The sequence below is a fragment of the Brienomyrus brachyistius genome, unplaced genomic scaffold, assembly GCF_023856365.1.
Source record: "Brienomyrus brachyistius isolate T26 unplaced genomic scaffold, BBRACH_0.4 scaffold27, whole genome shotgun sequence".
Taxonomy (NCBI): domain Eukaryota; kingdom Metazoa; phylum Chordata; class Actinopteri; order Osteoglossiformes; family Mormyridae; genus Brienomyrus; species Brienomyrus brachyistius.
In genome coordinates, this window is record NW_026042306.1 from 5573944 (window position 1) to 5587016 (window position 13073).

Below are 13073 nucleotides of genomic sequence, written 5' to 3' on the forward strand. Positions count from 1 at the left end.
CTAGCGGTAATTACAATATTTATTGTTAAATCAATGTAAAAAAAATAAAAAATTTAAATGTAATGATTTGTGCTTTTTTATGAATTTGGATCTCTTTAGAGCAAACATATTCAAATGGTTTGCTTTTATGACGCTCTAAGTGACTGCGCAAGCCCCTCAAAGTGCCTTATGCCTCAATTCATTTCAATGGGCTTTCCCGACATTTGGGTAATTGTTTATTCCAAAGCCTCGAAAACACTCTGAACTGTAATTTTTCATGCAAAATGCATAATTTGTTGTATAAAATATGCTGACTTCTAAAAAACAATTTATTAAAAGAAAATAAAAAGGGCATGCCATTATATATGTGGTTGCTTTTTGCCACCGTTTGACCGCTTTTCTGCTCAGTAACTGTGCCTGGTCCTTCCCTGCTGTAAAGCTATTTTAAGTGCCTCTTGCTAGCTCACCATTTGGTCACTGACAAAAGATAAAAGAAGCCGACCACCCAGACGGGCAGGCGCCCAGAGTAATTACTGCCATAGAGCTATTACGTGTACGGGGAATGCAAAGAAAGAAACTAAACTGATAAACAAACCAGCCCATTTCAAAACAAAAACATTTCGCTGCTATTTTGCAACATTCTGGATATTTCAGAGCACAATGTTTACCTTCTGTGGAAAGAGCTAAATCCCAGATGAAAAGCAAAGTCACAAAATATTCCTGCAGGAGCGCCGAAACCCCCTCCCCCGCTGTTCCCCCCAGTTCAGGAGTGGACGCGTCTGCTCAGAAGCTGCAAGGCTTTTGGCACAGTGAGAGCGTTTGGAGAAGCTCGGGGAAAGGAGCAGTCGAGCCCAGAGGACCCCCCCCCCCCGCGGAAGTGAATGCGTCTTTTCCGGTGCTGCAAGGGTTTTACACGGTGCCAGCGTTTGGAGAGGCCCAGCTCGGCGAAATATTAGGTAAGTTGAATCCTAAGTCTTTAGGACCCAGAGCGTATTCACAGTGGGCTGTCTTTTCGGAGCCTGTTTTTTTCTGTTTTTATTACGAGTTTAGCTGTTTATTACTAGCTATCATTTTTTCTAGGTTTCATACCTTTAGCCCCATCCCTTCCGCATTGCCATAACTGGTTTCATATTTGATTAGGATTTAGTTTTTTTCATGGGCGTTGAATGCAGGCTCTGCCCTAATCTCATTAAATTTGAATACTGGGTCCTTAGGACCTATACGGAGTCAGAGGCGCCATTTTGGTCACGCAAACTTTTTTTTTCCCTTTTATTGGTGTTATACCATCCTGAGATATGCCCCGAAACACACAAAGTCAGCGCACCACAACTGAATCCCAACATGTTTAAAAAAATGCTTCTAAACCGCAAATTAAATTGTAAAGTGGGCAAGAGTATAAGCTGGCTCCATGTGAGGGACCGCAATGGCAGGCATGAGGCACACAGCTAAATTAGAAAAAAAATCCTTTTTAATTTACAAAAAGAAAACAATTTAACAAAAGAAATAAACCTGGGCCCACAAAGAAAATCAACATCACACCACAGCTAACAATACAACTAAACCAACAAGCTGACTTCTCAAACAAGACACCATAAGGACTATATATACTGGTTGGCCAACCCACAAGATAAAGAAAAAAGTAACAATGACAAATACCACAAATAAATCAAAACAGAACAATCAACTAATACTTCAATCATAATAAACAAAATCAAATTAACTCCAAAAACATACCTAAACAATAAAATAAAACTAAATACCAAACTATTCCACCCCCAACAAACAACCAGTTGGAGTTGTCCAATTTCCTGTCTTTTAGCCCAGCTTCCATATTGGCCACCTCTTTGCCTGGAACAGCCGGGAATCCCTTCAGTACTCCACACGGTAAATCAAAAAGAAACACAATTAAACTCAAGACACATTATTCCACAGTTAACTAAATGTGCGCGCTTCATCCAGCAAACTGGGTAAATGTGTTAAATAAAGAAACAAAATAATTAAATATTTAAATCATTTAATTAATTAAATATTAATTAAATCAAATATTAATTATCAATATGCTACAACTAAACAAACAAAAACCATGAAATGATACCTCCCTTCAACTTAACTGTGTGGCTGTAGAGGCAGCCATCACACACATCCCCCCTTCAGAAACCTCGCTGCAGCAGCGGGACAGATAATCTGCTGTGACGTTGTCTCGGCCCGGAACATGGACGATTGTAAACCGGAAGGGCTGCAGGGCCAGGTACCATCTTGTGATCCTCCCATTAGTGTCTTTCATACGTTCCAGCCACTGAAGAGCCTTGTGGTCGGTCTCCAACATAAATTCCCTACCCAGTAGATAATATTTAAAGGAATCCAGGGCCCATTTGATAGCCAAAGCCTCCTTCTCGATGGTGGAATAACGACACTCCCTGGGAAAAAGCTTACGGCTTATAAAAGCAACAGGATGTTGGTCCTCTGGAAGACCCTGCAAAAGCACAGCCCCAATTCCCCTGTCGGAAGCATCAGTCTGTACAATAAATGATTTATCAAAGTCTGGATTGTGAAGCACTGGGTCCTTACTCAAGGCCTGCTGGACATCACGAAATGCTGCTGTTGCTTCGGCAGTCCACTGCACCTGATTAGGAGATCTTGAGCCAGTCATATCAGTCAGTAGAGCAGCCCTAGCTGAAAAGTTGGGTATGAAACGATGGTAAAATCCAGCCATCCCCATGAAGGACCTCAGCTGCTTCCTCGTCTGTGGCAGAGGACACGCCTCAATAGCCTTGACCTTCTGAACCTGGGGCCTTACCACTCCACTACCTACAATGAACCCCAGATATTCAGTCTCCATTTTAGCAAACACGCACTTTGCAGGATTGACGGTCACGCCTGCAGAATGCAGACACTCCAGCACTCTCTGCAAGTGATCCAAATGCTCTTGCCAGGTGTTGCTGAAAATGACAATGTCATCCAAGTATGCACAAGTAAAATCTGATAGTCCATCCAATACCCGATCCATCAGCCTTTGGAAGGTTGCGGGGGCCCCATGCAAGCCAAAAGGAAGAACCGTAAATTGGTAAAGACCCCATGGGGTCCTAAATGCTGTTAACTCCCGAGACCGCTTGGTCAAGGGTACTTGCCAATAACCTTTACACAAATCCATTGTGGTCAAATACTTTGCCTTACCTAAACGGTCAATCAACTCATCAATCCGTGGAGTTGGATATGAATCAAACTTTGAAACAGAGTTAAGATACCGGAAGTCAATACAAAATCTAATTGTTCCATCCTTCTTGGGAACCAAGACCACCGGATTACACCACTCACTCCTTGAAGCTTCAATAATCCCCCTTGCCTGCATAAAATCCACTTCCTCCTTTAGAGCTCCAAGAAGACGTTCTGGTATCCTATAACTCCTACGCTTTACCGCTGCATCAATTTTCAAACAAATATCATGCACCACCAAATGTGTACGACCCGGATGCTCCTCAAATACCTCCGGATTAAGTAAGGATTTCACCTGCATCTGTTGCTGTTCGGTGAGATGGCCCAGATCCACTTCAGGGGTCGAGGGTAGAGGCAAGTACTCATCTACCTCTTCCTCTTCTTCCACACTCCTGATCAGCAACACCTTACTCCCTTCTTCAGGTCCTGGCACCCACTCTTTCAAAAGGTTCACATGAAGCACTCTACTGGACCGATGGTGCCCTGGAGTGGCAACCTGATAAGTAGTAGATCCCAACTTCCTCTGCACCTCAAAGGGACCTTGCCATTTTGCCAACAATTTGCTTTCAGTAGTAGGCAACATCACCAAAACCTTCTGCCCGGGGGCAAAGCTCCTCTGCCGAGCTGATCGATCGTACCAAACCCTCTGACGATGTTGCGCATCTGCCATATGCATTTGAGCCAGCTCACTCATATCTTTCAGTTTCTCTCTCATCTGTACCACATACGAAATAACATTAACAGACTTGGTCTTCCCCTGGTCCTCTTCCCAAGTTTGTCTCAACAAGGAGAGCGGCCCTCTAACCTCATGCCCATAAAGCAACTCGAAGGGGGAAAACCCTGTAGAGGCCTGTGGTACTTCCCTGTACGCAAAGAGCAAATAGGGGAGCCATTGGTCCCAGTCTGAACCCGTATCATTTACAAATCGCCGGAGCATCTGCTTAAGAGTTTGATTAAACCGTTCCGTCAACCCATCTGTCTGTGGATGGTAAGGTGTAGTCCGCATGCTTTTAATACCAAGTAGCTTGTATACCTGTTGAAGCAGTGATGACATAAAATTAGTTCCCTGGTCCGTTAAAATCTCCAAAGGAAACCCAACCCTTGAAAATAATTGCACCAAGGAAAATGCCACAGCCTTTGCCTTAACAGACTTTAAGGGGAAAACTTCAGGGTATTTTGTTGCATAGTCTGTAACAACCAACATATACCGATTACCCATTTTGCTCCTCTCCACTGGACCAACAACATCCATACCCAATCGCTCAAATGGAGTAGCAATGATAGGCAAAGGCTGAAGTGGAGCTTTAGAAGGGCCTTTGGCTGATGTCAACTGACACTGAGGGCAGCTTCTACAGAATTTAGCCACATCAGACTGCAAGCCAGGCCAATAGAAATGCCGTTTAATACGAGCTGTAGTCTTGTGTCTCCCCAGATGACCAGCCCAAGGAATGGAATGACCCAAGGTAAGTACAAGTTGCCGAACCATATTAGGGACCATCAACTGTACTACTGACCCCTGCCGTCGATACAACACACCTTTCTGCAGGAAATACTTTTCCCTTCTGTCCACCAGCCTCAGTTCTTGCCTCCCCCTCCCTTACCCCCGGGAAAAAGGGAGCCAAACTTGAATCGTTGTGCTGCATTTCCACCATGTTAACCGGGATCTCATAACCCAAGAGCATGTCAGGAGCTACACCCTCTGGCGGATTCACAACAGTATGCTGAAATTTCTCACGCCGCCTTTGGGTCCGTGGCTTCCTAGACTTCCCAGGCCGCGTCTCCAGGTCAACACCAAAAAAAGGCAGTCCACTGAGGGTTGAAGGAGGTTCTTCTACCCGTTTACCTCGGGCCCGGGTAACCACAATATTACAGTTCTGGATTGGAGATAACAGGTCAAAAAGGACTGGCATATCCCGGCCCAAGACCACTGGAAACGGCAAACGATCAGCAACGCCAACCGTTAATAAATAGACTTGACCACCGACCTCAATGTAAACATCCGCTGTAGGGTAAAACTTCTCGTCCCCATGTATACAGCAAATGGGAAGAGTCTCCAGTAAACTGATTGCATTGGTGGGTACAAACTGTCTCTGAACCAGGGTCTGGTCACTACCTGAATCAATTAAAGCTTTAAGAGGTCTCCCGTTTATTTTAACAGACCTGGTTTGATGTGCACCCAACATGGGTTTTACTTCCGAACATGGCACCAAACACATTTGGGTGAGCTTAGCTGGATTCCTAGGGCACCTAGACTTGATATGACCATCTTGTCCACACAGATAACACACAGGTATTTTACCTTGCTTTGATGCTGACTGATTCTCTCTCATAAGGAGCTTACTCCCCCCCGATGTTGGATTTTGAGGGTACTGAGCGGGTGTTTGCCTATGGGAGACTCTGGCAGTTTTCCATGCTGCATAACTCCATGGTTCCCCCTTCCTGCGAGCAGCTACAAACACATCAGCCAGATTGGCCGCCTCAGCAGCAGATACTGGATCATGTTCCCTAATCCAGACCTGCAATTCTGGAGACAACATCCTGAGATACTGTTCCAGAATAATTACTTCCCCAATCTCACAGACTGTCTTACCATGGGGCTGAGTCCATTTGTTATACAGCTCCTTCAGCCTCACATACAACTCTTTAGGGGTTTCTCCACGTCCAACTTCTGAAGAGCGAAACCTCTGTCTGTAAGCCTCAGGGTTGATGTCATATTTCCTTAAAATTGCTGCTTTTACACAATCATAATCATTAGACTCATCCAAATCCATCTGAACATACGCACTCCTGGCCTTACCAGTTAACAGGGGGAGGAGGCGAAAAACCCAGTCCAGCTTGGGCCACCGGCATGCTGCAGCAATTCTTTCAAATGTTAACAAAAAATGCTCCACATCATCGTCATCCATTAACTTTTCCAATTTAGGGTCACTAAAGGAGCGGGGCTGCCCCGTGAAAGTACTGACTCGCTCACGGCCTGGTACAAGCATACCTGGGGCTTGTGGGGGTGGGTAGAGTCCCTCAGAAACCTCCTGTGACTCTGGTCCTGTCACCAATAGCTCTGGAACAGAAGTGCGAGCCTGCACCTCCAGCTGCAAAAGTTGAAATTGATGTTGTAAAGCTTTAAAGCGCTGCTCCTGTCGTGCCGCTTCTTCACTCATCCGTGCTTCTCGTGCCTCTTGCTGCCCCATAAATGCCCGAAAGATTGCTGGCAGTTCTGCTAAGGACTGTTCTCCCATGGTTTCCCCGTCGGTGCCTATAGGGCCTTCAGAGGCTCCAGCTTCTTCTACCTCAGCCCCAGCAGTCTGGGCCTCTAGCCCAGCCTGTATCTCTGTCCCAGCCCAGCTCACTTTCAATCCTTTACCTCCACGGAGCATCATTCAAAAACTTAACCAAAAAACTGTGTCCTCTACCCAACGATCCCACCGCTGCCACCATATGTGAGGGACCGCGATGGCAGGCATGAGGCACACAGCTAAATTAGAAAAAAATCCTTTTTAATTTACAAAAAGAAAACAATTTAACAAAAGAAATAAACCTGGGCCCACAAAGAAAATCAACTTATCACACCACAGCTAACAATACAACTAAACCAACAAGCTGACTTCTCAAACAAGACACCATAAGGACTATATATACTGGTTGGCCAACCCACAAGATACAAAAGAAAAAAGTAACAATGACAAATACCACAAATAAATCAAAACAGAACAATCAACTAATACTTCAATCATAATAAACAAAATCAAATTAACTCCAAAAACATACCTAAACAATAAAATAAAACTAAATACCAAACTATTCCACCCCCAACAAACAACCAGTTGGAGTTGTCCAATTTCCTGTCTTTTAGCCCAGCTTCCATATTGGCCACCTCTTTGCCTGGAACAGCCGGGAATCCCTTCAGTACTCCGCACGGTAAATCAAAAAGAAACACAATTAAACTCAAGACACATTATTCCACAGTTAACTAAATGTGCGCGCTTCATCCAGCAAACTGGGTAAATGTGTTAAATAAAGAAACAAAATAATTAAATATTTAAATCATTTAATTAATTAAATATTAATTAAATCAAATATTAATTATCAATATGCTACAACTAAACAAACAAAAACCATGAAATGATACCTCCCTTCAACTTAACTGTGTGGCTGTAGAGGCAGCCATCACACTCCAATTTAGAATAGCTTTCTGTTTTTCAAATATTATGTATAAAATAATAAATTATGACAATTTTTATTAACATATTAAGATGTTTTATTACATTTATGATATTTACACTGTAAAAATATCCATGCTCTTACAAGACAAAGTACTGTATTTCAATTATACTAAGTGTCCATATTATTGCAAATACAGGACTGTTATTTTCCCCAACTTCGCATGCATTCTGGGTATTGCAAAAGCTGTTGGAGATCACGAGCCTGAAGACATTTTACGGCTTTACTGTGACAGTCTCCAAACCTGCTATCAGAAAGAGCATCACCTCTGGGGTAACATGTGTTTCTGTAGATTTATTCATATTATTAGTTGGTCATTAGATAATTATGGTGAACTCTGTTGTTCAATGTATAAAATTTAACTGTTAACCCTGCTGAAAAAAAACAACAAAGACCAGCATAGCTGGTAACCAGCATGACCAGCATAATGCATGTGATTATACCAGCATATATTGTATTTTAGTGCCGGGTGACCAGCATCATTAATGAAATATTGCTGGTGGAACAGCTTCAGTTGCAAGTGTGGAAAGAAAATTGGACATTGGTAGACCCGGGAGGGGAGGCATATTGGGTCTGTTATGTCTTAGGCAAGAAGAGATTGTTTTGAATACTGCGCGACCTCGCTTCATGATAGCTGTCTGCAGTTAGTTCCACAGACACTGAAGAGAGATCAGACCTTAGAGAGACAGACAGTGGAGTACGGGGGGAACTGCCTGCGGAAGGTATTCGAAGCTACCCCAACTGGTGCACATAGAGTTGTAGTTATAAAGTAGTCGCAGTAGGCCTTATGCAATATGTTATGGGTAGTACAAATATATTATTATGTTAATCCTATTAAATGTTAACCATGTATTTACAGTGATTCAAAGACAATATGTCAATACCAATCTTGAATCAAAGGTCAACCAAATATTCACAGTGATTCAAAGTCAATATAATCAATATCTATATTCTTATCTCAGGTAGCCTAGCAGTCAAGACATGCTCTGGTAAACTGATCAAAATGGGTAGGTTTTACCTTGCTGCCAATGTGAACCTTTAGAACTTGGTTTGTTAGTGTTTTGTGACCAATCAGGACTTAGAAGTCCTTACAGGGAATTGGTTATTATAGTCTATCAACTGGTTGCTCTTTGTTCTCGGGGTACCTGGTGCTAGAGTGTGACGGGAGCACTTTGCTGGATTGCTTGAATAAAAGAGAACTCTCTCACCAACTGAGAGGTCTGGGCCCATATTCACAAAGCTTCTTAAGCCTAAAAGTTGCTCCTAGTGATGAAATTCTAAGAAAAATCTTAGAATTATGGCATTTTCCTAGAATTTCCCCTTAAATTTAGGATTAAATCTTAGTAACGATAAAAATGATTCACAAAACATATTAGCCCTAAAAACAGCTTCTAAGGTAAAATTTGTTAAGAGTAGAGAGGAGGACTTTTAAGAGGCTTAAGAGTTTCTATAGCAGAGGACAAAATGACGGACAGAAGAAATATTCTCCAAACACTGAATGATCATGAGTTAATTAAACGCTACAGATTGGATCATGATGGGATAATGTTTGTGGTCGAACTTATTAGAGATGCGCTCACATCTCCCACTCAACGTAGTAATGCCATAACGCCAGAAATGAAAGTGATTACAACACTGAGGTATTTGGCAACTGGAAAAATGCAACAGTGCAGTAGTGATGACTTGTGTCTGTCACAACCTTCCATCAGCAGAGTGATCACACAAACTATTGAAGCGCTTTCACAGTCTCATATAGTGAAACAGTTCATTTCATTTCCACTGGACGTTCGCACTCTGCAGGCTCACAAAAGGGCATTCATGGACATAGCGGGGTTTCCCGGTGTTGACGGTGTAATTGATGGGACACACATCTGCATAATCACACCATCGGAAAATGAAGATGTTTTTGTCAACAGAAAGAGGTTCCACAGCATCAACACGCAACTTGTTTTCAGTGCAGATTACAAGATTTTAGACATTGTTGCAAAGTGGCCAGGCTCAACACATGATGCCAGGATACTGTCCGAGAGTGGCCTGAAACAGCTTTTTGAAGGACATTATGTGCCAGTTAACTGTCATTTGTTAGGGGACAGTGGCTATCCATGCAAACCATGGCTCCTCACACCGTACCTCCGCCCAGACCCAGGACCACAGCTAAACTACAACAGGTACTAAACAGTAGACTAACAGTGAATCATTGTGCATGAAAATAAAGTGTAGTTACAAATGTGCTCGAATATACCACAAACAAGAGAAGGCTCTTTAATCAAACATATCCACATTATTGTTGAGTACATTAGGCCACCTTAACTTATATCTTTTGATATTTTCTCTTTTAGAGCCCACAAGAAAACACGTTCAGTAGTTGAGCGGGGTATTGGCCAGCTGAAGAGGAGGTTTCATGTGTTGCATGGAGAAGTGCGCCTGTCACCAGCTAAGGTCTGCAAAGTCATTACAGCCTGTGCAGTGCTTCACAACATCTGCAAAGTACGACAAATCCCCGAACCTCTCGAAAGCAGCCATGGTAACAGTGATGAAGGTGATTGTAATGAATATGATGAAGACATTCAGTTTACCCAGGGGAGAGACATGTCCCAGAGTGGGCTTCGTCACAGAGCTCAATTTACAAATTTGCATTTTAGGTAAGTGACAGTAACTGCTCTCTGTAGCCCATTGAACAATTATTCCATACAACTATAGTTGAACACAAATGCTGTTATAAAGACCACATGACCATGATACACTTTTTATTTTTCATTCTTTTTACATTTTAGCAGCTCAATTTTTAGCTTATAATACTCCTCCTGTAAACAGAGAACTTTTTTGTGCTGTGTGAGAGTATCAATTTCGATCTCCAATTTTCTTTCCAGCAGGGATGGTGTTGAGGTGGCTGCAGCAGGCTGGTTTATCTGATACACTGGCCGAGGGTCACACATCTGCGACGTTGACGGTCGCGGTTCCTCTGATGGTTCCATGCTGCAAAAAATGCAGAAAACAATTCTTTTGTTTATTGTTTTGTTTGTTGTTCACATGCGAGTGCACAAAAGATGGCACATTGTCTATATATTAAACAGCACTTGTTCTTGACAAATAAAATTTGACTTGAATTTGAAATGTCACATACACAGTCATACACTGTACGATATGCAGTGAAATGGTTATACGACCGCCCGTGACCTTAAAAATAAAAGCTTATTAATAGGAAATAAATATGAATAAAAAGAAATACAACAGAAAATACATTTAGCTAGGATAAAAATATTCTGTACAATATAGAGAATATTGAAATTTTAGTATAAATAAAAAGTAAAAATATCTATTTATTTGCCTATTGTACACTTTAAAAATTTCGTCCTACCTTTGTTGTATTCCCATTAGCTGGATCATTGAGCTGTCTGTGCCTTCCTTCAGCCCAGTGACAGATATTTCTGAGTGTCCAAGTACATTAAATACAGTTTCCGCTACCTGAGACAGTTGTTTAGCGGGTGGTCCTCCACCTAAAAACACAGTAGCTTAGGTGTACAGTCCTGTAGGCATATTCAATCAAACCAGATATAGTAACAAACTGCAATAATCACTCACCTGTGCTTGAAGAATCCCGTTTGTGTGCTGCAATCTCCCTCCTGGCTTGAGACGGCAACACATACCACCGCTTTTCACATTCCTCACTGGTGCGCACAACCAGAGGGAAAGAGGAGTTTATCTGCTGAGATATTTTCTCCCAGGTCTGCCTCTTTCCTTGAGCTGTGACACTGGAGCCAAATTTACCTTTTAAAATTGCTTTCTTTTCTTCAACTAACTGAGCTAAAAGTAAACACTGCTCTTCTGTCCAATTTGGTTTTCGTGGTCTTTTACTTCCTTCCATCTCTCTTGGATTGTTGGCTACATACCATCCAAAAGTGCATCTTGAATAGACTGGCCTGCAATCATGTACATTGGTAAAAGCTGAGCCATTTTGCTCCAATCAATCTGAAATGGATTACAAGTAATAAAATCAGTATGGTAAATAAATGTAAGAACCTAATTATAGTAACTGCTGCGTGGAAATTGGTTGCTTTAAAAGTAGACACATTTTCAACATTTGACTATTTTAATTACCTTTAATATATTTTGCCTATAACAGAAACTTTGCATAAAGTATCCTGTAGTCATGATTATACAATTTCTTTATATACAAACATTATGATTTCACTGTCTATTCTATTATCATATATTCTATTTTTACCAAAAGTCCATTTTATGACCTTTACAGATTTTTTTTTTGTTATCAACCAATCACAGTCCTTGAATTGCTGCATCATCCCTAGCAACGGAGTCGACCACACCTCCTCACTAAGATAAAGGTTTTTGTACTTTCCTTACTCAGAGTTGCTCTAAGACGTTTTCTAAATCACTTTTAGTCTAAGACTCCCAGCTAGGACGCTTTAGGCTAAGATATGAGCTATCTGAGAGCATTCTAAGAAGCTTTGTGAATACGGGTCCTGGAGTTTAATTCTAAGCGGCTCAACTAGAGTAATCAGAGAGGTTGGTTGATTCATAATTTTCTTACCACACAAGCAGACCAGAATTAACTATTATAGACCAGCATGTAAACAGTTGAATAGGACAGTTGTCTCAGGGTTGCCAACTCTCCCGCATATGGAATTACACACAGTCAGACCCTCACGCTCAAGCAAGAAGTGCTACTGCAAATCTATATTATTCTGTTATAAACCAAAAGTTAGATACATTAAAAGCATTGGAGTACAGACTATTTAGGTACTGTAATAAATCTATTAAAGACATGTAAAGGTGTGTGCAGACGTCTCAAATTGAAAATCTGCGCAACATTTAAGGTGGACCGGAAAATCCGAATAAGACGCTGCGAATAATAAATAAGACTGGTGTGTGAGTGTGCCCTGCGATGGGCTGGCCCCCCATCCTGGGTTGTTCCCTGCCTCGTGCCCATTGCTTCCGGGATAGGCTCCGAACTACACGTGACCCAGAAGGATAAGCGGTTTGGAAAATGGATGGATGGATGGAATAATAAATATGACTGGAGTGTGAGTGTACCCTGCGATGGGCTGCCCCCCCATCCTGGGTTGTTCCCTGCCTCGTGCCCATTGCTTACGGGATAGGCTCCGGACTCCCCGCGACCCAGAAGGATAAGCGGGTGGATGGATGGAATAATAAATAAGCTACGTGTGATCCCGCTGCAAATAATAATACGTAATACGTTATTTACATGAATGCGCACACATCCGGAGTGCAGAAAAGGTGAAAGCGTAAGAGCAGGATCCGATGAATGCGGTAGGCAGGGGTCTTAAGTCCCACGCATTAACAGTGAGACACGCGTTTCTCCCATAATGTAATCTATCTTAAAGGTTTTGATGAAACTTGAGAGCTTTGAATAAAATAAGGCAACAATTTGCACCCACTTTTTTGGGAGTAAACATAACTGTTTATTGGAGTAAACTGTTTTTTTGTGAAATACACCCAATTTAAACAAAATATTTTAAATATTTAACTGTAAAATCTGGAATTCTATACTGTACTGTTCGCCATACTACCTTTACCAGCATGCTGTGCAGTTTGTACATTCCCACCATTAACGAAGTTTTTTTTTCATCTTGGACGGACCAATTACAGTGGAGAAATCCACTTAGCCCGCGAAATCGCGGCGG

The 13073-nt window shown here is 42.0% G+C and overlaps 1 protein-coding gene across 3 annotated transcripts; it reads left to right on the top strand.

The window, feature by feature from the left end:
• The first annotated feature begins 885 nt into the window (after positions 1–885).
• LOC125720974 (putative nuclease HARBI1) lies at positions 886–10481 on the top strand. Of its 3 annotated transcripts, XM_048996896.1 has the most exons (4): positions 886–935; positions 9211–9578; positions 9750–10052; positions 10281–10481. In XM_048996896.1, the coding sequence occupies exons 2-4, from the start codon at positions 9229–9231 to the stop codon at positions 10321–10323; spliced, it is 696 nt and encodes a 231-aa protein (XP_048852853.1). In that variant the 5' UTR covers positions 886–935; positions 9211–9228; the 3' UTR covers positions 10324–10481. The 3 variants fall into 3 exon arrangements, with proteins under 3 accessions (XP_048852853.1, XP_048852850.1, XP_048852851.1); XM_048996893.1 differs by lacking the exon at positions 886–935 and having other exon boundaries at positions 7890–9578; XM_048996894.1 differs by lacking the exon at positions 886–935 and having other exon boundaries at positions 7890–9578; positions 10284–10481.
• Positions 10482–13073: the final 2592 nt, after the last annotated feature.